At 40.0% G+C, this 25,416-nt stretch overlaps 1 protein-coding gene, 1 long non-coding RNA gene and 2 pseudogenes across 2 annotated transcripts in view; 3 read left to right on the top strand and 1 right to left on the bottom strand.

Annotated features, from left to right (window-relative positions):
• Positions 1 to 11,465, bottom strand: part of LOC118885156 — a 28,287-nt gene extending 16,822 nt beyond the window's left edge. Inside the window, exon 1 of the long non-coding RNA XR_005017453.1 lies at positions 11,017 to 11,465. This is a non-coding gene — a long non-coding RNA (uncharacterized LOC118885156). The remainder of the gene's footprint in view (positions 1 to 11,016) is intronic.
• LOC118885142 overlaps positions 1 to 25,416 on the top strand; it is a 584,965-nt pseudogene that overhangs the window by 492,266 nt on the left and 67,283 nt on the right.
• LOC118885143 (zinc finger protein 480-like) lies at positions 9,970 to 15,964 on the top strand. Its single transcript, XM_036833547.1, has 4 exons — positions 9,970 to 10,004; positions 10,231 to 10,321; positions 14,592 to 14,718; positions 15,761 to 15,964. The coding sequence occupies exons 2-4, from the start codon at positions 10,250 to 10,252 to the stop codon at positions 15,859 to 15,861; spliced, it is 300 nt and encodes a 99-aa protein (XP_036689442.1). The 5' UTR covers positions 9,970 to 10,004; positions 10,231 to 10,249; the 3' UTR covers positions 15,862 to 15,964.
• On the top strand, positions 22,503 to 24,786 carry LOC118885385 (annotated as a pseudogene).

A 25,416-nucleotide genomic window follows, 5' to 3' on the forward strand; every position in this document is an offset into this window, starting at 1 on the left:
TGTGGAATGGAAGAGATCGTGTGGCAAGCAAAGTGAACCACCACCAACCACACGGAAGGCTAGTCTTCATCCAAAGAAGGTGATGTTGTGTCTAGAGTGGGACTGGAAGTCCTCTATCACGAGCTCCTTCCAGAAAACCAAACGATTAATTCCAACAAGTACTGCTCCCAGTTATACCAACTGAAAGCAGCACTTGATGAAAAGCATCCAGAATTAGTCAACAGAAAACGCATAATCTTCCATCAGGATAACGCAAGACCACATGTTTCTTTGATGACCAGGCAAAAACTGTTACAGCTTGGCTGGGAAGTTTTAATTCATCCGCCATATTCACCAGACATTGCACCTGTGGATTTGTTTATTTCAGTCTTTACAAAATTCTCTTAATGGAAAAAATTTCAATTCTCTGGAAGACTGTAAAAGGCACCTGGCACAGTTCTTAGCTCAAAAAGATGAAAAGTTTTGGGAAGATGGAATTATGAAGTTTCCTGAAAAATGGCAGAAGGTAGTGGAACAAAAGGGTAAATATGTTGTTCAATAAAGTTCTTGGTGAAAATGAAAAAAATGTGTCTTTTATTTTTTCTTAAAAGCAGAAGGCACTTTTTGGCCAACTCAATATAAATGTGATGAATTTGACAAAGTCTATAGTTGAAATTGAGACCTTGCAATTCATCAGAGAATTCATAATGCAGAAAAATCTTTAAAAGGTAATGAGTGTTGGAAAGCCTTTAGTGAGATCTCAACCCGTACTACAAATCAGGTAATAAATACAGAGGGGAAATCATATTAATGTGATATATGTGGAAAGGTCTTCTTTCAAAATTGACACTTTAGGGACATCCCTGGCGATCCAGTAGTTAAGACACAAATGTAATGTGTGTGGCAAGGCTTTTACCCAAAGATCACAAGGTGGGACATACTGGAGTGATACCTTATAAATGAAATGAGTGTGACAAAACCTTTTCTTGACTTCAAGTATTAGTTAACAGCAGACAGTCCATTGAAAAGAAACCCTTCAAATGTATGAGCAGAGGCTTTATCCAGGCCTCACGATGCACTAGATTTCTCAATATATATCTTTGAGAGAAACCACACAAAGCAGTATGTGTGCTAAGGCTTGTACCTGAAGATCAACGCTCTGAAACATAGAGAATGTATTTTGAAGAGCAACGTTTCAAATGTCATGAATGTTGTAAAAATTTTCATCAGCTATCCACACCTTTGTTGTAATGAGAGCATTCATACAGGTCAGAAACTATAGATATTTGCTGAACATGGAAAGAAATTGACACAACAGTGCATCCTCAGGGTTCACCAAAGAACTCATATTGGGAGGGAATCCTTACAAATGTAAGGATTCCCTTACGTTAGGTAAATTTTTTGAATTAGGTAAATTTTTTGAGCAATTCTTAAAACAGATGACATATCAGAGAATCCATACTAGGAATAAATGTCTTATCTGTCCAAGGTTAATGTGAGATACTATATGCTGCAGAATCATTGCAAGTGACAATATGTTAAAACGTTTGACATGATGTTTATAGTACCAGAAGAAGGACATATGTAGAAGTATGCCAGTATCTTCTCTGTATAAATATGTAATTATTGGAGTTCTTTTGAAAAGGCTACATTATATTTATACCTTTCAACCTGAAGTTTGAAGTCTTTTTTTTTTTAATAAATAAATTTATTTATTTATTTATTTTTGGCTGTGTTGGGTCTTCGCTTCTGTGCGAGGGTTTTCTCTAGTTGTGGCAAGCGCGGGCCACTCTTCATCACGGTGCACAGGCCTCTCACTATCGCGGCCTCTCTTGTTGCGGAGCACAGGCTCCAGACGTGCAGGCTCAGTAGTTGCGGCTCACGGGCACAGTTGCTCTGCGGCATGTGGGATCCTCCCAGACCAGGGCTGTAACCCGTGTCTCCTGCATTGGCAGGCAGATTCTCAACCACTGCACCACCAGGGAAGCCCCTGAAGTCTTGATCTTACGCCTGCATTACAGGTCTTCCATGATAGTCTCTGGGAAGGAATCTATAAAATGAGGGGTCCAATTTGATTAGGTGTGGGTCAGTCACATCCATGTTTCCTGAGAAAACAAGGACCTTGAATGATCAATTTCAATATTGTTTGAATTATCAACAAGGGGGGACAAAAAATAAAACTGTGACATGATTTATCATGTTAATTCATGTGTCCTTTTGTAGATAGGTCATAGTGGGTTATAGGACAGAATGCTTTACTAACTGACCATGAATAGGTCAGGCAGGACATTAAGGGACTGGGCTTTTCATGGAAGGAGAGTGACAGGTTAACAGGGACTGATTATGTGGTAGGCAGAATGCATGGGAAAATTTGGTCACTTCCTCCATTGCATGGGAATAGCTGTTGTATAGATCTATGATTAATGAAAAACTAGTCTTATTCTTCGAAACTAAAGGGAGAGCAGTTATCACAAGAGGAAAATTTAATCAAAAGTCCCAGAATTCTAGGGCTTCCCTGGTGGCACAGTGGTTAAGAATCTGCCTGCCAATGCAGGGGACACGGGTTCGAGCCCTGGTCTGGGAAGATCCCACATGCCGCGGAGCACCTGCAGCCCATGCACCACAACTGCTGAGCCTGTGCTCTAGAGCCCGGGAGCCACAACTACTGAGGCCACGTGCCACAAGTACTGAAGCCTGCATGCCTAGAGCCTGTGCTCTGCAACAAGAGAAGCCACCGCAATGAGAAGCCTGCGCACCGCAACAAGGAGTGGCCCCTGCTCACTGCAACTAGAGAAAGCCCGCGTGCAGCAATGAAGACCCGACACAGCCAAAGATAAATAAATAAATAAATGTATAAAAAAAATAAAGCCCCAGAATTCAATGTGTATATGTATGTTTGACATTTAACTGCTGTCGTTGCCTTTTGCTACTGTTTTATTCAGAATGTATCATAGGTCTCTTGTTTTAATTAATAAAATTTAATTATTTTTCATCATCCTAATTAATCATGTTCCTTTCACCACCACAGTTTTCTTCCACCTAGGTACTTTATACCAGAAGGTAACAGTGCACCCATAGGTTCTCGGGCTTTAAAGAATCTTAACAATTTCTTCCCATGATGGGTTCAGAAAACTTATAAGTAGATTATTTATCCTTGTGTTGTTGTCTCCAAACTTTTCTCCAGAATATTTTTGTGGCTATAATGAAATGCAGTTCTATGATACAGTTTCTGATTGTCATGTCATTCTGATGAATTTCTGTCTTTATGATTATAAAATAGATTTCCTTATTCTTGACACATTATTTACTCTTTAATTTACTTTGTATTATGTTAGCCACTCTATTTTGAATGGTGTTGAAATGGTGTATTATTTTCATGCTTTCTTACTTTGTGTATTTTAATTTTTGGAGTGCATTTCTTGTGGGAGACATATTGTTGTCTGTGTTCAAAAGAGTCCAGTTGAAAATATTTGCTTTTCATTTGGAGTCTTTAGGTCACTTTGTTTTTTTTAAATATTTTATTTATTTATTTATTTTTGGCTGTGTTGGGTCTTCGTTTCTGTGCGAGGGCTTTCTCGAGTTGTGGCAAGTGGGGGCCACTCTTCATCGCGGTGCGCGGGCCTCTCACTATCGCGGCCTCTCTTGTTGCAGAGCACAGGCTCCAGACGCGCAGGCTCAGTAATTGTGGCTCACGGGCCCAGCTGCTCCGCGGCATGTGGGATCCTACCAGACCAGGGCTCGAACCCGTGTCCCCTGCATTGGCAGGCGGACTCCCAACCACTGCGCCACCAGGGAAGCCCAGGTCACTTTGTTTTAAAGAGGTTATTGTTTAGGTATTTTAAATTCTTATCTTGCTTTTGGTTTTATATTGTCTCCTTTGTTTTTTCTACTGTTTTCCTGTTTTTCCCCTGTTCTTTAGAATAATTATTTATGATTTTTTTTATAGTGAAAACTTTTATATGTGTAACTGTCCAGCTGGACTCAGTTTAGATGATCCCAGTTTTGTTGGCAACATCCAAAGCATCATAGTCAGGAGGCAGTCAAACATAGGCCTTCTTCTCTCCATCAGGCCTGATCACAGTGTTTACCTTAGACACGTCAGTGTCATAGAGCTTCTTCACAGCCTGTTTAATCTGGTGCTTGTTGGTGGTGATATCCACAATGAACACCGGTGTGTTTTTGTCTTCTGCTTTTTTCATGGCTGACTTGGTGGTGAGGGGGATCTTGATGATGGCATAGTGTTCAAGTTGTTTCTCCCAGGGCGCTCTTCTGAGGATATTTGAGCTGTCTCCTGAGCTGCAGTGTTTCAGGCAGTTGGAAGCTGGGTGACATCTGGATCTTCTACTTTTTTTTTTTTTGGTGGCTCTGGACACCTTTCAACATTGCTTTCTTGACCTTCAGGTTGTGAGTGCTGTCTTTCCACTACTTCATTATCCCACCTCACCTTCACGTCCGCTTGGTAGCAGTGAGGATGCCATGACAAAACACATCTGTGCATTCTCCAAACAGGTCTTCATGGTTTGGAATCTTATTACTTATACTGTAAGGCCTCTAGGTAAACTATTGTTTTTAAAAAGAAGAATCAACATGCAAAAGATACACAGATCCTTTAAGTTTGCATTTTAAATCCTCAACAACAAAAAATTCTAATTAATAGAAGTTCACAATTCTAATTGTCTCCAATAGAAATTTAATATCACACTTCACCAAGCCACACACCAGTTGTGGCTAGTCCTTAATCTTGTAAATATGTTCCAATTTTGGAAATTTTCTCCTCCTACTTTTTTCCACCAAATTGCCCTTCCCGGTTTGTATTTTCATGACAAACTCTTTCAATTAATTAATGATATTATGCAAATATCCCTTATATGGGCATTTCCTGAACACACTGTTTAAATTAGAACGACCTGTCACTCTATCATTGTACATATGAAACTTCACTGTACTTAACACCATCATAATCTTATTTAATTTTTACTGACTTTCCCTTTTAGAATATAAGCTACTTGAAGGCAGGATATTGATTTCGTTTCCTGCTAGCTATTCAGTGATTGGAATCATTTCCGAATGATAGATGTGTGAATGCACTTTATCAGTGCAAAGGAGGTTGCTGTAATGCATGATTTAATGGATCAGTAGGTCAAATTTTCAAGTAAACATGTAATTATATTTGTGGCCCCAATTTCCTTGTTACCATACTTTACAGCCTAATGTTCTGAATATTTGTTATAAATTCTCACAGTATAATTTGTTCACACACTGAATTTTCTACAACATATGCTGAACAGATCTAACTCATCCGTGAAGGGATGTCTTCGTGACTTTTTTTCAAACCACAACATTTAAAATTCAAGATTCGATCGGAAATACTCCATTCTACACTCATGAAAGATAATAATCCTATTTCTCGGGTAGGACAGTTTTTATTTCTGAGTGATAGGCTGCCTGGAAAACACTGACTGAGGAAAGTAGAAGGTTTATCATTCTCACCTAACATGAAGTCCGGAAGGTGCAGTGGTGGGTGTGGTGGATCTGCTGCCCCTTCTTCCCCCTTGACCACTTAACCTTCAGTGTCCTCAAAGCACCTCTCGTGTTGTGCATTTTTTTTCAGTCAATACTCATAAAAAGAAAAAAATTTTTTGACTTCTCTTTTTATGGTATCTATATGAGATGATGGATCCTTACTAAATTTATTGCACTATTTCAATATATAAGTCAGAACGTTATGCTGTACACCTTAAGCTCATAACGTGATGTATGTCGAGTACATCTCAATAAAACTGAGGGGGAAAAGGCAAAACAGGCAAAATGAAAGAATGAACAATGCAGTTTATAGGAATTAAAAACAATGTATTGCTCTTTATAAAGCAATGGTGAGGGAAATTATCAAACGGCTTAGCCCTTCAGCCTCAAACCGCAGGTTTTGTCCCCAAGTCTCTGGAACTGACAGCGTGTTGAGCTGGCCTGGCTGAATGAGAAACAGAAAGGAAAACTCTTTTGTAGGGTGTCAGGGTGAAATGGGCCAGCCTACGTGGGGAGAGTTTTGTATTTCTTATTCTAGTTTGTAATACAGTGGCAAGTCCAGGTCTTGTTTGCTTAAACCTCTTAAATTAATTCTAATTGCAAAAATGTTCCCGGATCCAACTAGCGCCCCACAGCTACCACTTGGAGACCCAAGTTCCCAACCACTGACTTGGCTTGAGCTGCCGGAGCGGGACATGCGAGAAACCAGCTGGAGAATATAAGCTTTTTATTGAAACCGTTTTCAACTTGTTAGGAGGAAACATCTTACTTTCAGACAGAAGTAGTCCACACAATTGCAAGCGTTTACCTTAAACTGTTTCAGACAGGAACTTAAAATGAGAAAAATTCATGGTACTGTAAAGCACCAACCTAAGCCCCGCCTGCCGGCGTTCCAGGCGAAAATCTGGGCTCTCCTCGCCCCGCCCCTCGCCAGTAGCGCTCCGCCCAGGCCCCGCCCCATAAACTCCGCCTCTAAACTGCGCTTGCGCATTTTTTTATGGAAACGGAAGCGTAGAGCTCGGAGCCCATGTCCCTTGAAAGCGTTAAATTTCTCCTTTCTAAGTCAGTGCTGCGCGGTCCACCTTTCTCCACCTTCCGGTGTGGGCGTCACTACGAACCTTAAATCCCAGCAGCCGGCCCTCCGCCCCGCGTAAATCCAGACGTGGCCGTTACAGGTAGGTATGGTTTCCTTTGGGTTTGAAATCGCTGAGGCCGGTCCCGGTGCCCTTGGCTTTTCTACCTTCGGTCCAGGTAGACACCTCCATTCGCGACATTTTTCTGCTTAAAACCCTTTACTACCTACGCCTTCCCATTTAAAATCCTCTTCCCCGAGATGTATTCGCGCCCCGCAGCCTCGCCCCCTCGGCCCCTGGAGGGCAGCGCCGGCCGCCCCGCTCCCGGAGGGGCCGCGTCCTCTCCCCGGTCCTGGGATTCTGCAGAGCCCGCCCCTCTCCGGAGACCCCCTCCCTCCCTCCCAGCCCCTCTGTCCTCGCCTCCTCCCAGGCCGGCCCTTCTGCTCCCCTGGCCTCCCCTTCCTGGTCAGCCCTTCCCCTCACCCCGCGTTGGGGGAGGTGACCTGGGCCAGCCTTGTGGCACCCAGTGGTCTTCGGTATCAAATTCACCTCCATTGGAAAGTTGGCGGGCATCTTATTCGGTCGCCATCTTTCTGAATATGTGCGGGAAGGGGAATCAGGGGAAGCTGAGACAGAGCGACTGCGAGAAAGAGAGGAAAGGATGTGTGCGAACCGATGGGAACGTAGAGGATGGCTGAGGGAGTTGTAAAGAGAGAGTAAAATGAAAGCGATTATGCCTCGAAAGGAGCTGGTGAACAAAATAGAGAAGTAATTAAAAAGGCCGGATCTCCAGGGATTGGAGAGCAACATATAGAGAGAGGGGCTCTAGATCAGCGGTAGGGGGCGGGTAACAGCGGTGAGGCCCTTCACACGGAGAGTCCAGGATAGGATGAAAGGTGAACAATGGCCTTCAGAGCATCGTGGTGCTGGGAGAGAAACGGAGGACAAACGGTGACAAGACGAGTAGAGGAAGCAAAAAGAGAAGGCTTTTTGCTTTTTCCCCATTGTCTCATGTTCGCATGGAGGAGAGATAGCGAAATGGGGAAATTGGAGGGGAGCCTGTAGGGGTCTGCAGCAGGGACATGGCAGCCAGTGTGGGCTTCAAGATGAGCCCCATGAATGGTGTGTGCACCTGTCTCTTGTGGGCTCAAGCGGTGTGAGGAACTGCTGCAGGTTATGTCTCAGTTCTGGCTGGAGCACCTGGAATTGGTAGTTGTGGGGTGCATTATGGTTTGAGGTGCCAGGGTGTCTTAGCTCAGGTTCCCTGGGACCTAGCTGCTGAGACTGAGGTTTCCATGTATTGGTTTAATTGGGTATTTCTTGATTATATGTGAGGAGGAATGAAGGCAGTGGATTTAGGCAGAGAAAAGCATTTTCCTCCAATATGAGAAGTGTTGGGTTAACTAAGCCCACAGTGGTCTTTGGGTGCAGTAGGATGGGTGACTTGTCCTCAGAGGACGGAGCTACAGGGTGCCCCACGGCATCCACTCCACAAGTGACTTGCGTTGGTCTTTTGGAAGGTCAGGAGTCATTGTGCAGATTTTAGAGTAATACAGGGAAAATTTCAGAGATCATTTTGTGGGCTACCTTTGGTATTTTTTTTTTAGTATTTTGGCTTGCAAATGGAGAAAGTTTTAGATGTACTATGATAGTTACAAAAGAGAATTTGGTGTTTCCTTGGGAGATGTTGGGGTCCCCCTGGGGCATGTACATCATTGGAAACATCTTTTATATGTAGTTTTCGGAGATGACAGTGTTTGGTCTGTGTTCACCATGGTGAATGAAAGTATGGCGTTTTGCTTCTAGTGGTCCCTTGGGTGTCTTCGTATGTAGTTGTCCCTCAGGCATGATTTATTTGGGTTGGAATGTTTTCTGATATTTTATAGCAGCATTAGTGGATCATTATGGATTTTTTTTCGAGACTGTATTGGACCCTATGAGAGTTTTCAGAAGGGAAATTAGGAGTACTAAGCTTCAGATGGCAGATGATTTTTTTGAGGGAGATTCTGCTAGGTGTGTTTCTGTGAACAGAACTTGAGAGGGGCCACTAAGTTCTTTGATGTAGGGAAAGATTGTTCCACGAATCAGAGGCCCAGCAGCACCACAGTGATCTGCAGTCCAGACGCTCATTCATCCTTGGCAAGCTGTAGCTGCCACTTGCTTGCTGCCAGGCCAGTTCGTTCTGCTACTGTCCTCTCCCTACCTGTCTCAAACACACAGATACACACACACACGCACAATACAGAGAACACAGAACTCTTGTGCTTTGTTGGTGGGATTTAAAATAATGTAGCTCTCATTGAAGATAATGTGGAGGTTCCTCAATAAATCAAACATAGGACAGGCACACAATCTGTGAAACCCACCTCTGGCTAGATATGCAAAGAAATGAAATCATTATACTGAGGGAAATGTATGCACTCCAGTGAGCATTAGTGCATTATTCACAGCAGCCAAGATGTAGAAAGAACCAAAATGTTTGTTGACAAGTGAATGGATTTAAAAAATTCACGTCAGCCATAAATGATGACATTATTATGATAGAAAAAGATAGACATTTTATGTGGAAAGTAGAAATGTCAAACTCATAGAACCATAGAGTATAGAGGTTGCTAGGAAAGGTTGGGTGGTGGGGTAAATGGGGAGATGTTGGTCAAAGGTTACGAATGTTCAGTTGTAAAATGAATAAGTACAACACGTACGCCTAATGTCTGTTGTGCTGACTCGTTAATTATAGTGTGTTTCTATACTTGGAATGTGCTGAGAGAGCATCCCTTAAGTGTTCTTTTATTTATGCATTTATTTATTCATTTATTTTGGCTGTGTGTGGGATCTTAGTTCCCCAACCAGGGATCGAACCCAGGCCCACAGCAGTGAAAGCACTGAGTCTTAACTGCTGGAACGCCAGGGAATTCCCTCACTTAAGTGTTCTAAACACACAGAAATAAAATGATAACTGTGAGTTGATAGACATGTAAATTCCTTTATTTTGATAATGATTACACATCCGTCAAATAATCACATTGTATGCCTCATATGTTCACCATTGTTATTCATCAGTTAGAGCTCTGTAAAGCTGGCAGAGAAGAAGAAAGTGGGTGTGCGGAGCTTCCCACCTCTGAGTGGTGCTCAACCCAGGCTTCACATTAGATCAGTGAGGCATTCTGCATATACGTGTTTTGTACCCTCTGACCACAGATTCCTTTTCATAATGTCAGTGTGGAATCCAGCCTCAATAGTATTTTAACATGCCCCAGGTGATTCCAATCTGGATCCATCACTGAGCATCAGGACTCTGGGTGCCCCCGTTCCTGAGGGCTGAGATCTGGGCTGAGGCTGAGGGGCTCTGCTCTGCGTGGGGATGGATCAGGGCTGGTCTGTGACCTGCAGGGGATCGTCGGGTCCAGCTGAGGTGCCCACTGCTGCTGTGTACATGAGGGCCTCACCAGAAGGGGAGCCTGATCTGAAGGAAAGGGTGGGGAAGCTCCCTTGTTGGTCTCTGTGTGGGAGTTTACTGTCCTGAGCCCCTCCTGGGACAGTGGGCAGCAGGGGACTGTCTGTTCCACATGCTGAAGTCTTCCCTGTGTGTGTGGTGGTGACTCAGGAAGGGGGTGTGTTGATTCTAAGCATTAAACAGCATCTTTCCAACTTTCAGGATCGACCTCTAAAGACTCATGTTGTCTGATGAAGAAGCCCGGAAGAGGAGGGAGAGGAAAGAACTGGAGTCTGCAATGGCTCTTTCTCAGGTAAAGTTATATTCTCAGTTGATTTCTCTGTCTCTCCTTCCTATAATGCCCTTCTTTGGACTCCCTAATCTTCTCTGACTCTGCAGTATCCTGCTTGACAGGTATTAATGAAAGTCAAGTATTAATATGCACAATACCTGGGTAAAATCTGGAAGTCAGACTAATTAGGGCAATTTGTTCTGACCTTTTTTTTTTTTTTTTGGCCACACTGCATGGCTTCTGGGACCTTAGTCCCCGACCAGGGATGGAACCCGTGCCCCCTGCAGTGGAAGCACAGAGTCTTAACCACTGGACTGCCAGGGAAGTCCCAGGGGTGTTTTATTCAGTCATCAAATTTAAAGTTTGAAGTCAACCTAAATCTCTGGCAGTTGGAAATTCTTTAAATCACTTTCATCACCTCCTTTCCTCAGAGGTTGTCTTTTCATTTTGTTGGTTTTATCCTTTGACACACAGAGGTTTTTACCTTTGATGCACGAAAGGTTCCAGCTTCATTCCTTTGCTAGTAAGGTATCTAGTTTCTCAGCAACATTTGTTATTGAGACTATCCTTTCCTCTTTGTATAGTTTTGGCAACCCTTATCATTACGTTTTCCATATATTCCAAGGATTGTTTGGAATCTGATTTCTCATCTGATCCACTGGCTTATGTATGTGTGTTTATGCCGGTACCACATCATCTTGATTACTTTGTGATACATTTTGAAATCTAAAAATGTCAGCCTCCAATTCCTTTTTGAAGACTATTTTGGCTATTTGGGGTCCCTTGAGATGCTATAGAAATTTTCACAAGATTTTTTTCTATTACTGCAAAAATTGCCACTGAAATTTTAATAGGGATTCCATTGCATCTATAGAACATATTCGGTAATATGGTCATTTTAAGAATCCTAAGTCTTTCAATCCATGAGTACAAGGTGTCTTTTAATTTATTTGTGTCTGCATGGACTTCTTTTAGCAACGTTTAGTAGTGTTCAGAGTACAAGTCTTTCACCTCCTTCACTAGTATTTCCTAAGTATTCTATCCCTTTTGATGGTATAGTAAATAGTATTGTTCTCTAATTTTCTGTTGACGTTGTTCATTGTGTATAGAAATGCAACCGATTTTTGCGTGCTGATTTTTTTCTGCTGCAACTTTTCTAAAGTTGTTTTTTAACTTCTTTTTTTTTTTTTTTAAAGGTGGTAACTTTCTTTTGCATTTCTTTTTTGTTTATTTATTTATTTATTTATGGCTGTGTTGGGTCTTCGTTTCCGTGCGAGGGCTTTCTCTAGCTGCGGCAAGTGGGGGCCACTCTTCATCACGGTGCGCGGGCCTCTCACTATCGCGGCCTCTCTCATTGCGGAGCACAGGCTCCAGATGCGCAGGCTCAGCAATTGTGGCTCACCCGCCTAGTCGCTCCGTGGCATGTGGGATCCTCCCAGACCAGGGCTCGAACCCGTGTCCCCTGCATTGGCAGGCAGACTCTCAACCACTGCGCCACCAGGGAAGCCCCTCTAAAGTTGTTTTTTGAAGTAGTAGTTTAGTCGTGGAATTGTTTTGCTTTGTACATATAAAAAACCTTGTCACCTACAAAAAAGATTATTTTATTTTTTGATTTGGAGAACTTTTTTTTTCCTGTCTAATGCCTCTTCTGCTTTTTATTTCTACTTTCATTTCATTGTGGTTAGACAAGATACTTTTCATGATCTTAATCTTAAATTGTTAAGATTTGTTTTGTGGGGCTTCCCTGGTGGCACAGTGGTTGAGAATCTGCCTGCCAATGCAGGGAACACGGGTTCAAGCCCTGGTCCGGGAAGATCCCACATGCCGCGGAACAACTAAGCCCGTGCGCCACAACTACTGAGCTTGCGCTCTAGAGCCTGCCTGCAAGCTAGAACTACTGAGCCTGCATGCTGCAACTACTGAAGCCCATGCGCCTAGAACCCATGTTCCGCAACAAGAGAAGGCACCACAATGAGAAGCCTGCACACCACAATGAAGAGTAGTCCCCGCTCACCGCAACTAGAGAAAGCCCACGCACAGCAATGAAGACCCAATGCAACCAAAAATAAATAAATTAATTTAAAAAAAAAAGATTTGTTTTGTGGCCTAAGATGTGGTCTGTCATAGAGAATGTTTCACATGTGCTTGAGAAGAAATTGTTTTCTGTTATTGTTGGGTTGAGTGTTCTCCACCTGTCTGTTAGGTACAATTGTCATACAGTGTTGTTCAAGTCCTCTGTTTCCTTATTCATCTTTTTGTTTGCATGCTAGGGTAAACCTAGGGTACTGAAGTCTCATACTAGTATTGTGATGTTATTTATTTCTGTATTTCTGGTATGATTTGCCTCATTTTGGGGGGAGTTCTGATGTTAGAAGTACATGCTTTTTAATTGTTATATTTTCTTGGCAATTTACCCTTTTATCATTACATAATGTTTTTGTTTTTGGTTTATTTTGTCTGATGTAATGTAGCCTCCCTTGCTCTCTTTAAGATGGAATATCTTTTCCATACTTTGACTTGTCTCCTTTCCGTGTCCTTAGATTTGCGAACATTAGAAGTTCCAATTCTCTGACATGCTCTTTCTTTGTCTCCTGCTGTTGCCCTCTCTTTTTCCTCTGTTACTTTCTCTACTGCTCCCCGCTAAGGCACACTGTGCAGTGCTACAAGGCAGGAGCCCTGGGCAGCTCCCTTTACTCCACTGTTGTAATTTCAGGGGAATGCATTGAGTGTTTCCTTCTGATCATGACGTTTGGTGAAATGTTCTTCCTTAATTACCATATATTTTTTTCCATATTGTGTTTTCTCACGATTTTTAATTCTATAAGAAGTTTTAAATTTTATTAGTTTGATAATTCTTTTCTTAATAAATGAAAATAATGTATAATACTAATACCTTTTGTTATTTTGAATCAATATTTCATTAGTGGGAAAAACAAAGAAACTATGGCTTTTGTTACTGCATATCTGTGTACACTGAAATCTATTAAATTGTATTTATATTTTTGAATACAGTTATTAAGATTGGAGTAAAAGTATTTTTATCATGTCAGTACCATTTAGTACTGTTGATACTTTTTAATTGTCCACAGAATGCTTATTTACATGAATAAAAATGAAAAAAATCATGTAAAAACATTTCTTGAGACAATTCCTGTATTTCAGTAAATTGTGTGTTTACGTGTGTGTTGTAGAGTTCATAGATGTTCAAGTCTGTGGCTTTGATAACAGACATCACAATTTCATAACTATGTTTTACATCTTTTTGCAGTTGAAAGTATATCATAAATATATTGCCTGGCCTTGAGTTTTCTCTACAGTATTCTTTTAATGGTTTAAATAGTAGTAAGATTCCTAACATTTTATGTGCATGTGTTTGTGTGCCCACATGTATAATGACCGTTTATGTTCTTCCATCTTATTCACCTTGAACTTCATTCAAGTTTTCTCAGGGAACCCTCTGTCAGTGTACCTTCAATGGTCTGTTACTTAACTTTCTGCTTTTTTAGCTTTCATTCCACAGCTCAGACACGTTAGTTCAAGTGCTTTGCTGTGTCGCTTCTTAGCTTCTTGACCTAAGTTGAGTTTCTCAGAGTGTCTCTGACAGTGTTCTCCTCTGAAAGATGGGAACAGATCTTTCTAATGAGCTATGATGTTTACAAAAAGTTGTTACCAATGAAGCATTTAGAGTAATGCTTACTATATAGGAAATATTCCCATACCTTAAGTCATTGCTATTCTTATTCATTGTCATTTAATATTTTCATTTTTTAAAAAATCCACTGTGGACTTTGTCATCTCTTTTTTTTTTTTTTAACTGTTGGCTGCGTCTCACGGCACGCGGGTTCTTAGTTCCCCAACCAAGGACTGAACCCGTCCCCCCTATAGTGGAAGTGTGGAGTCTTAACCACTGGACCACCAGCGATGTCCCGACTTTGTCATCTCTTGAGATGGCAATCATACTGTAAGTCATGTAGATATAGAATATCTCTCAGTGTGTAAAACACAATATGTAACACTTCTGCATAGCCAAGCCATTGTTGAATTTTATTTGTATTTCATGTATTGTCCACAAATATGAAAAGTCCACATTAATTGGAGGATATCATAATTTTATGAAAAAGCATGAGGAATTAAAATTAGAGACCCATAATTTGCTCCAAATACATTTAAGTGGATCTGTCAGAGTATGTACTTTAAATGAATTGATCCTTACCCCTCTCTCCTCTTCTCATTTTTTTGTGAAAATAAAACTCTCCTCATGGCCCCTTTGTGAAATGTGTTTTCCTTTCAGGAACAGTTGATGTTCAAGGATGTGGCCATAGAATTCTCTCAGGAGAAGTGGGAATGCCTGGACCCTGCTCAGAGGGCCTTGTACAGTGACGTGATGTTGGAGACCTACAGGAACCTGGTCTCCCTGGGTGAGGATAACTTCCCTCTAGAAGCTGGGATCTGCTCTTGGATATCTTTGCATTTTTTCTGTGTGCCTCTTGGGAGCCCCTGTTTTGCTTGACTGATCTGAAATCCCTGTTGACTTGGACATGAAAAGCTCCAGCTTGTGGCATCAGAGGTTTAAAATTACCTTTTCCTTTGATGATCTGCCCACTTTGTGATCCATGAAGGGTTGTTCCAGAACTTAATGTATTTATAATTCCCAATGGCAAACTCTTAATATACTCAGTTTCCTGTTTTCTACCCATGCACTTCCGATTTAGGAGTTCTAGGAAGTGAGCTTCATTTGTGCATATTATACTGTTCCTGTGTATTCAGAAGGAGGCAAGCAGTGGGTGAATTTTGGAATTATTTTTCTAGACCCATCAGTAATGTCCTCAATCCTTAGCTTAACAAAGAACTAGGCTTCTAGAAAAGTCACAGCAAATTATGTTTCCTTCCTATATGGAGGAATTTCTAGTTCTCATCTGAATGTTTTACCCATTTTGTAGCAAGAGAAAGAGTGCTGTGTTGTGGAGAGTGATGTGAATGTGCTTGGGGATGTATCAAAATGTGAACACAAGTCATAGCTAAGAAGCGCAGAGGGGAAGCCTGGGTAGTCATAGTGTTTGTGAAACTCCCCTCATTGGATTGATCTATGGAAATACAGAAATTTACTTACTGTTGTGACTGCTGAGTGTAAATTTTTCTTCTTTGTAATTTATCACTCTGTCCTTCAACATGTAAAATGTATTCTTTCATCCTCCATTGGTACTGCACCTCCTACAGAGAGAAAGGCAAAGTCTTTATCATGGTCTGTAACACTGCCCTCTGGCTCCTGTGAACTCCTTGGTGCCTGACTTTGAGGAGCATGAGGTGGGCTATTTTATCAGGGTCTCTTTCCCCTTCATCTGTCCTTCAGGGCATGATTCCATTGGGTGCTCTGTTTTTCATCCATATAGAGAAGAGCTGATGCCTCAAGACTCTAATCCCTGGACCTTTCCCCTTTCTATCCCCATTTGATATTCTTAGAAAACCCAAAGAGAAGATGGGAAAACACTAGCTGCTCTTTGATTCCATCTGGCACCTCCGAACCTGCATGGAGCTGTTTCAAGCCCTCTCTGGTTATGTAGATCCCTCAGACATTTCTTCTGTTCTGCTTTTGCCACGTACTTCAGTGCTACGTCAGCCTGATTGGATCTTCTGTGATTGTATTTTTTAAATTAATTAATTAATTAATTATTTTGCTGAGTTGGGTCTTTGTTGCTGCATGTGGGCTTTCTCTAGTTGCGGTGAGCGGGGACTACTCTTTGTTGCGGTGCATGGGCTTCCCATTGCAGTGGCTTCTCTTGTTGCGGAGCACGGGCTCTAGGCATGTGGGCTTCGGTAGTTGTGGCATCCGGGCTTCAGTAGTTGTGGCTCGTGGGCTCTAGAGCGCAGGCTCAGTAGTTGTGGCGCATGGGCTTAGTTGCTCCGCAGCATGTGGGATCTTCCTGGACCAGGGCTCGAACCCATGTCCCCTGCATTGGCAGGCGGATTCTTAACCACTGCGCCACGAGGAAAGTCCCTGGATCTTCTGTGATTGTCACTTAGGAAAAGTGTAAGGACAGTGGACAGAGAGATCGTCTTTTTAATCCCCTGTCTCTCATGGGGTGAATATGTGCATCTTTCAGGCTTTTAGTTTGGCATCTATAGGTAGAGCAAATGGTTTCATCTCAAGGTCTGTAATATCTGACACACATACCTTGTTTTTTTTCCCCACTCTTTTACTGCTCTACTTAGTCAGGGAATGTATACTCTTCCTGATTTCATAGTTTCATAAGTACTTGATTTTGCCTCTACAATTTGTTTTTGAAGTAGATAGCCCTGGTATCTAAATTTTTATCCAGTTTCTTTGCTGTGATAATCTATCCTTTGTTAACAGACAACTCTTGGTGTACTCTCTATGGAATGTGTTTACTGGGTAACAGAAAATACTTGAACTGAGAATACTTTCCCTCATATGTTGTAATATTTTCTTGCTCTGTACAAAATCACCACTCGAAGCTACTTAGTAGAGTGGTCAGCATATTCTAGGGTATGAGACAGAAAGTATCACAAGAGCCTGACCAGTAAGTTTTTTCAGTTTTTCTGTTTGTTTGTTTTTGAATTTTTTTTTTTCAACAATGACAGTGACGACAATGCTAATTCTTTTTTTTTTTAAAGTCTTTTTATTTATTTTTATTTATGGCTGTGTTGGGTCTTCGTTTCTGTGCGAGGGCTTTCTCTAGTTGTGGCAAGTGGGGGCCACTCTTCATCGCAGTGTGCGGGCCTCTCACTATCGCAGCCTCTCTTGTTGCGGAGCACAGGCTCCAGACGTGCAGGCTCAGTAGTTGTGGCTCACGGGCCCAGTTGCTCCGCGGCATGTGGGATCTTCCCAGACCAGGGCTCGAACCCGTGTCCCCTGCATTGACAGGCGGATTCTTAACCACTGTGCCACCAGGGAAGCCCGGCAGGCGGATTCTTAACCACTGCGCCACCAGGGAAGCCCCTGTTTTTGAATTTTTGAATTTTATTTTATTTTTTATAAAGCAGATTCTTATTAGTTATCCATTTTATACATATTAGTGTATACATCTCAATCTCAATCTCCCAATTCATCACACCACCACCACCACCCCCCAGCCACTTTCCCCCCTTGGTGTCCATACGTTTCTTCTCTGCATCTGTGTCTCTATTTCTGCCCTGCAAACCAGTTCATCTGTACCATTTTTCTAGGTTCCACATACATGCATTAATATACGATATTTGTTTTTCTCTTTCTGACTTACATCACTCTGTATGACAAGCTCTAGATCCATCCATGTCTCTACAAATGACCCAATTTCATTCCTTTTTATGGCTGGGTAATATTCCATTGTATATATGTACCACCTCTTCTTTATCCATTCGTCTGTCGATGGGCATTTAGGTTGCTTCCATGACCTGGCTATTGTAAATAGTGCTGCAATGAACATTGGGGTACATGTGTCTTTTTGAATTATGGTTTTCTCTGGGTATGTCACAAATGCATGTCTCAAGGCCACTGTGAAAGTATTGTTCTCATATATTAATGACTCTTTTGGCCTCAGTATATTGTGTAGGAATTTCTCCTAGCGATAACATTGTCCAAGTTCACATCCTCATATTTGTGAGGCTGTTGAGTAAACAGTTGTTGATGCCATATTTTTTGTCACTTGTGTGTGCCATTGTTCATTCTACCTCAACACCTAATTTTTAAGCACTGAAATCAGAGAACTTACGAAGTAGAATGATACCTTTAATGATGAACCACAATTTGTTTTGTTTAATAGACTGTCTTCCCCATTGAGCAGTCCTGATACTCTTGTGGAACATCATTTGACCATATACACAAGAGTTTATTTCTGATGTCTCATATTCCACTGGTCTCTCTGTCTCTCTTTGTGCCAGTACCACACTGTTTTGACTAGTTTAGCTTTGTCATAATTTTGAATTAATTGTGAAACCTCCATGTTTGTTCTCTTCCACCTTTTTTCTGCTATAGAAAGCTTTTTGAGATTGTATATGAATCTTAGGATGAATTATCTATTTCTTCAAGAAACACTATTGGGATTTTGCTAGGGATTGGGTTGACTCTGTTGATGCTTTGGGTAGTACTGACATCCTGACAATGTTGACTTCCAAGACAACAACTTGGAATATCTTTGCATTAATTTGTGTCTTTTCTAGTATTTTTCAGGTCTGTTTTTAGTTTACTGTGTGCAAATCTTTACCTTTTTGTATAAGGTTATTCTGAATATTTAATTTATTTTATTGTAAATGGAATTGTTTTCTGACCTTCTTTATTGTTCATTGTTAATGTATAGAAACACAATTGATTTTTGCCTGTTGATTTTAGATCTTGTAATTTTTCTGATTTCCTTCATTATTTTCTTGCAGGTTTTTTTTGCAGAACCTTCAGAGTTTTCTACATATTAAATTATGTCATTTGTCAATAGAGAGAAAAAGTAATGCTTACTTTTTCTATTTGGATACCTTTTATCTCTTTTTCTGCCTCTTTGTTCTTGCTAGGACTTGCAGTAATATGTTTTTAGAAATAGTGATGGCAGGTATTCTCAACTTGTTCCTGATTTTAGAGGAAAAGCTTTAAGTTATTCACCACTGAGTATGATGTTAGCTGTAGGTTGTTAATATATGTCCTTTATTATGTTGAGGTAACTTTTTTGTATTTCTAGTTTATTGAGTGTTTTTATCATGAAATGCTGTTGACTTTTGTCAGCTGCTTTTTCTGCATCAATTGAGATGATCATATCGTCTTTTTCTTTCATATGTTGAACCATCCTTATATTTCAAAATTATATGCCATTAGTCATGGTATATAATAATTTTAATGTTGTGTTTATTTTAGTTTACTATTTTATTGATGATATTTCCATCATTATTCATAAGCGACTTTAGTCTCAGATTATCTTGTAGTGTCTTTGTCTGACTTTGGTCTTTGAGTAATTCTGACCTGAGAGAGAGTTTAGAACTGTTTCATTTTCTTCAATTTTGGGGGGATGGATTTAAGGAAGGTTGGTCTTAACTGTTTTTAAATGTTGCATAGAATTCTGCAGTGAAGTTATTTGGCTTTCCTATGTTGAATGGTTTTTGATTAGTGATTTATCTCCTTACAGATTATAGGTTTGTTTAGATTTTTAATTTCATCATGCTTCTGTCTTGGCAGGTTGTGTTTCTCCTAGAATTTATCCATTTCTTCTAGGTTATCTAAAATTAGGCATAGAACTGTGTTAGTATTTTCTTCTAGTTTTTTTGATTTCTGTAGAATCAGTTTCAGTCTGTTGTAATGTACCCTCTTTGATTTCTGATTTAATAATTTTGGTCTTATCTCTTTTTTTGATATTCAGTGTCAATAAGAGTTTGTCAATTTTGTTATTCTTATCAGAAAACCAACTTGTAGTGTTGTTATTTTCTGTAGTTTTTATTCTGTATTTCATTTATATCTAATCTAATTCTTTTTCCTAACCTTCTGATACCTTAGGCGTATGTACTTCTAAGATCTTTCCCTTTTGTTCTTTTTTTTTAAATTTAAAAAATATACATTGTAAGCCAGTACCTCTTTTGTGTATTTATTGTATTTTCTCTTTCCCTGCTTTTTTTGGAATTTAATTAAATTATAACATGGTGTAAATTTAAAATGTACTGTGTGATGATTTGATATACGTTTATATTGCAAAGTGGTTACCTCAATAGTTTTCTTAACACGTCATCCACTCATTAATTATAGTATTTTTTGTGTGGTGAGGACATTTAAGGTCTACTGTCTCGAAAACTTTGAATTTTATATCACAGTATTGATAACTATAATCACCATACTGTACATTTGATTCCTATAATTCAGTTACAACTGGAAATTTATTCTTTTGACTAATATCTCCTCACTCTGCGAACCCCCAATACCTACTCTGTTTCTGTTAGTTTGACTCTTTTTTTTCTTTTTAATAATGTGTTCCACTGATAAGTGAGAGCATTCAATATTAGTCTTTATTGCTGAATAATTTACTGAGCAAATATTCACAGTGTCCAATGGAGTTGGTACAGATAACCTGATTTCTTCCTTTTTCATGAGTAAATATTGTTATATTGTATATCTACCAGATTTTTTTTTGTCCATTGTCTGTTGGACACTTAGGTTGTTTTCAAGCCTTGGCTATTGTAAATAGTGCTGTAATGAACATGGGAGTGCAGGTATCTTTTTAAGACAGTGATTTCATAGTGCAATTGGTGCATTATATGGTATATACTTTTTAAAATATATTTTGAGGAGCCTTAAAGTGTTTTCCAAAGTGGCTGCACCAATTCACATTCTCCAGTATAGTTGTTAGAGTTCCATTTCTTCCCCATTCTCAACAACACTTGTCATCTCTTGTCTTTTTGATGACAGCTGTTCTAACAGGCATGAGGTAATATCTCATTGTGATTTTGTTTTACATTTCCTCTTGAGTGCACATATGGGAATTGGGAGGCTTCCTACAGTTCAATCTCAATGATATATAAAAGAAAGAGCTGGGGAGTCAAAGCCCAGGAAATAGTCATAAGTTTTCCTACACTTTTCGGTTTAGCGTTTCTGGGACAGGCAATTTCTTAGGTCCTCCAGCTTCTTTACTGGTTTGTAGAGTTTTCCCAAAGTCTTTTTTGTTTATTGTTTTTAACTTGTGTTCCTCTTGTGTTAATGAATGCCTGTGGTTTATTGTTCTGTTACCCTTCTAACATCGTTCCTCATTGTTTTTTTTTCTCCTTGCAGAGCTTGTGTTAAGAAATGTATTGGTATGATTTTTGATAATTAGAGAGGTCAGCTAAAGGAACGCTGTCATGTTTAATAACGTGGAGTGTTAGCATAAACTTTTGATATACCAAAGTCAATGCATTCCTTTTTTTAAAGTGTCTTATTAATATTTTAGTAGCATTTTTCTTTTTGTTCATGTTCTTAACTAATGTGATCATATCCTTAAAATGCTCAGACTTTGGCAAACACCTTCTGCTAGCCTTGTTTCCCCATATGAGCTCTGCTCACCCAGCCAGGATCTTCATTCTGAAATCATGGTCTCCCTACTTTATGGTACTGTGGGTACAATTACTTAGGTCTGCATGTGTGTGCACAGAATAAACTCATCCACCTGCTTTAGTTTGCCTTTTCCTGGTTTTTTGTTCTGGTTTCTGCTCAGAAAATGCTTGCCCAATCACCTAGAATATTATGTATGTTTTTATTGAATATATGCATGGAAATGGAGCTTATGGAATATTCAGTGGGATACATGACATAGTAAATAGTGTAATAGATGTAAACCTGTTCTCTCTCTACAACATCACAATCTCTTTGTTTTAAAATCTCATAGCAGGGGCTTCCCTGGTGGCGCAGTGGTTGAGAATCTGCCTGCTAATGCAGGGGACACGGGTTCGAGCCCTGGTCTGGGAAGATCCCACATGCCACGGAGCAGCTGGGCCCGTGAGCCACAACTACTGAGCCTGCGCGTCTGGAGCCTGTGCCCCGCAACGGGAGGGGCCGCGATAGTGAAAGGCCCGCGCACCGCGATGAAGAGCGGTCCCCGCACCGTGATGAAGAGTGGCCCCCACTTGCCGCAACTGGAGAAAGCCCTCGCACAGAAACGAAGACCCAACACAGCCAAAAATAAATAAATAAATAAATAAATAAAGGAGCTATAAAAAAAAAAAAAATTAAAATCTCATAGTTAAAAATTGGACAGTAGTATGCTTCTTGGTGAACCAGTTCTTCTTTTCTATTAAGGTCAGTATTTTAGTTGCCCTCTTATAGTTGTATTCAGACAGATATGCAGTCACAAGCCGTGTTCCCACATATGCATATACCCTGCATGCCACTCAGGCCCTTTCTCAGTCCTTATCTTTCCTTACATGGTATCTTGATGTGGATGGAAACACTCATTCCTAGCATATTTAAGTTGTTCTCTGGAACTTCCCAGTTTCCACAGGACATCTTCACCCATCCCTCCGTCTTCCACATGTAAAAATACACTGTAAAAATAACCTGTCTTCATTCATTGAACAACTTTTTCGTGACAGGACCTAAATAAGTAAGTGCAGCCATGATGACTCAGAATCCATTTCCAGGAGGGTTGGCTGAATAACATTATTACTTACACAGCTCACTTCTTATTGCATCTTTCTTGAAGTTGTCTTTCTAAACTCCTGATTTTTTGGTAACATTTTGTAATGTACACTGTTAGGGTGGGTGGTCATGGTTAAGAGTATGTTTTCTCAGACTGTAGGTCCAGGTTCAAATCCTGGTTGTCTCACTAGTTTCTTTGTCAATTGGGGTCATGTACATAAACCTGTGAGTCTGTTTCCCTTAATTGAAAAATTGTGATAATTTTCCTCAAGCCTTTAAAAGAATTTAGTATTGTTAGATGGCTTAGAATAGTGTATGTTTTATTGTAAAGGCTCAAAAGTTACTATTGTATAAAAAAAAATTAATATTCTGTAATGTTTATTATGACATCCTTTGTTTGTATTATATCTTGTATACTTTTCTGTTGCACTTTATTCTCAACAACATTGTTTCTGACCCTATTAATAAAGTTGCAAATTGCTCACTCTTTATTACATGTGATTTGGAGCCAATGAACTGGATATTTAAGTGCACTGCATAGATAGTGAATTGCAGTATTCATTCATTGTTACTATAACTGCAGAAAATTTCATTGATAAATATTTTAGCTTGATTTACATATCATGGCCTTTCAGAATGTTTTATACTTCTTCATGGGTATATTGTTTTATAGAAGGTATTTAGAAAAAAATTTTTTTAAAAATTGTTTTATCAAATTCTTCACTTTCTTTATGCTATATTTGTCTCCCAATTCTTAACTTCCACTTATTTAGGTAATTCATTAGATAAGCCAGTTTTGGTTTATTTAGTTTTACAATATATTGTGTGTTCTTTAGCATTTGCTTATTTATAGTATGTAGGCGAATATATGTACAGTATAATATTCTTTTCTCCTCAGTTTTTAAAAAATAATTAATTAATTAATTAATTTTTGGCTGCGTTGGGTCTTCATTGCTGCATGTGGGCTTTCTCTAGTTGCGGCGAGCGGGGGCTTCTCTTGTTGCAGAGCTTGGGCTCTAGGCGTGCAGGCTTCAGAAGTTGTGGCTCGTGGGCTCTAGAGCGCAGGCTCAGTAGTTGTGGCACACGAGCTTAGTTGCTCTGCGGCATGTGGGATCTTCCTGGACCAGGGCTCGAACCCGTGTGCCCTGCATTGGCAGGCAGATTCTTAACCACTGTGCCACCAGGGAAGTCCCAAACTGCATATTTTTAAAGTGAAGAGAAAATTGATGAATTTAATCAAGCTGACAAGAATATTAACTGTAGTTCCTCATTTTCACCACTTCAAGGAGTTTCTTCTAGTGTCCAAACCAGCATTTCTAATATATATCGGAGTGATTTTAAGCACGCTTCAATAATGACACAAGGCCAGAAAGCACACAGGGAAAGACCTTTCAAATGTAATAAGTGAGGGAAAACCTTTCTTCAGATATCATACCTCAGTAGACATCAGACCATCCATACAGCAGAGAAATCACATAAATGTGATGTTTATGGAAAAGTCTTTATTCGAAAATTATACCTTACAACTCATCAGAGAATCCATACTGGAGAGAAACCATACAGATGTAATGAGTGTTGGAAAACCTTTTCTTGTGTCCCTCACCACACAGAACATCAGAGAATCCATACAGGTGCAAAACCATATCAATGTGATGTATGTGGGAAATGCTTTCATTGAAGTTCACACCTTTCATGTCATTAGAGAATTCATACAGCAGAGAAAGCTTACAAATGTAATGAGTGTGGAAAAACCTTTAGTCAAAGCTCACTTCTCAGGATTCATCAGATAGTCCATACAAAAGAGACATTACATAAATGGGACGTATGTATCAAGGTCTTCAGTACAAGTTAACAACTTGTAGTTCATAAGAGAATTCATACTGGAGAGAAACCTTACAAATGTAACGAGTGTGGGAAAACCTTTCTTTGGCACTCATATCTCAGGGGTCATGTGATAATCCATACAGGAGACAGTCTATATAAATGTGATGTATGTGGCAGCGTGTTCCGTCAGAATTCAAATCTGGTAAGACATCGGAGAATTCATACTGGAGAGAAACCTTACAAATGTAATGAGTGTGGGAAAACCTTTCTTTGGCCCTCATATCTCAGGGGTCATGAGATAATCCATACAGGAGACAGTCTATATAAATGTGATGTATGTGGCAATGCGTTCCGTCAGAATTCAAATCTGGTAAGACATCAGAGAATTCATACTGGAGAGAAATCTTACCAATGTAATGAGTGTGGCAAGTTCTTTTGTGAAAAAGCACACCTTACAAGTCATCATCAGAGAATTCATTCTTGGAAGACAGCCTACAAATGTAATGAGTGTGGCAAGGTCTTTAGTCAAAATGCAATCCTTGCAAGTCATCAGAAAATTCATGCTGGAGAGAGACCTTATGAGTGTTAAAAACTGAAAAGACCTTACTCACATCTGGACGATTACTATACGTGAGGTAATAAATACAGAAGGGAAACCATATTAATGTGATATGTGTGGGAAGGTGTTCATTCACAATTAACACTTTAAATTCATGGGAGATTTATAGTGGGAGAAAACATGCACAGTTATGAGTGTGGTAAAGCCTCACTTACCAGATTATCCATACTGGACAGAAATCGTAGAAATGTAATGAATGTCTCAAAGTTTTTAGTTGGAATCCATACCACGGCTGAAACATTATCCAGGCCTCACAGTGCACTAGACTTCAGAATATAAAATTTGGAGGGAATCCACACCAAGCAATATATGTGGTAAGGCTTGTACCTGAAGATGAAAAATGTGGAACATAGAGGATTCATGTTGGAGAACAAGCTGTCAGATGTAATGAATGCTGTAAATTTTTTCATCAAGTATCTACACCTTTGGTGTAATGAGAGAATTCATACATGTATACTGTCCATGTAAACACTGTTAAGAAACATTGCGTCCTCAGGGGTCACCAAAGAACTCATATTTGGGAGAATCCTTACAAATGTAATGAATTTGGTGAATTTTGTGAGCAATACTTACAAGAGACCACACATTAGGGAATGCATA

The sequence above is a fragment of the Balaenoptera musculus genome, chromosome 19 (assembly GCF_009873245.2).
Source record: "Balaenoptera musculus isolate JJ_BM4_2016_0621 chromosome 19, mBalMus1.pri.v3, whole genome shotgun sequence".
Taxonomy (NCBI): domain Eukaryota; kingdom Metazoa; phylum Chordata; class Mammalia; order Artiodactyla; family Balaenopteridae; genus Balaenoptera; species Balaenoptera musculus.

Coding starts and splice junctions, on each gene's coding strand:
- LOC118885143 (XM_036833547.1), top strand. CDS start 10,250: ATGTTGTCTGATGAAGAAGCCCGGAAGAGGAGGGAGAGGAAAGAACTG. Junction 10,322..14,591: donor CTGCAATGGCTCTTTCTCAG/GTAAAGTTATAT, acceptor TTTTCCTTTCAG/GAACAGTTGATGTTCAAGGA. Junction 14,719..15,760: donor CAGGAACCTGGTCTCCCTGG/GTGAGGATAACT, acceptor TGATATTCTTAG/AAAACCCAAAGAGAAGATGG.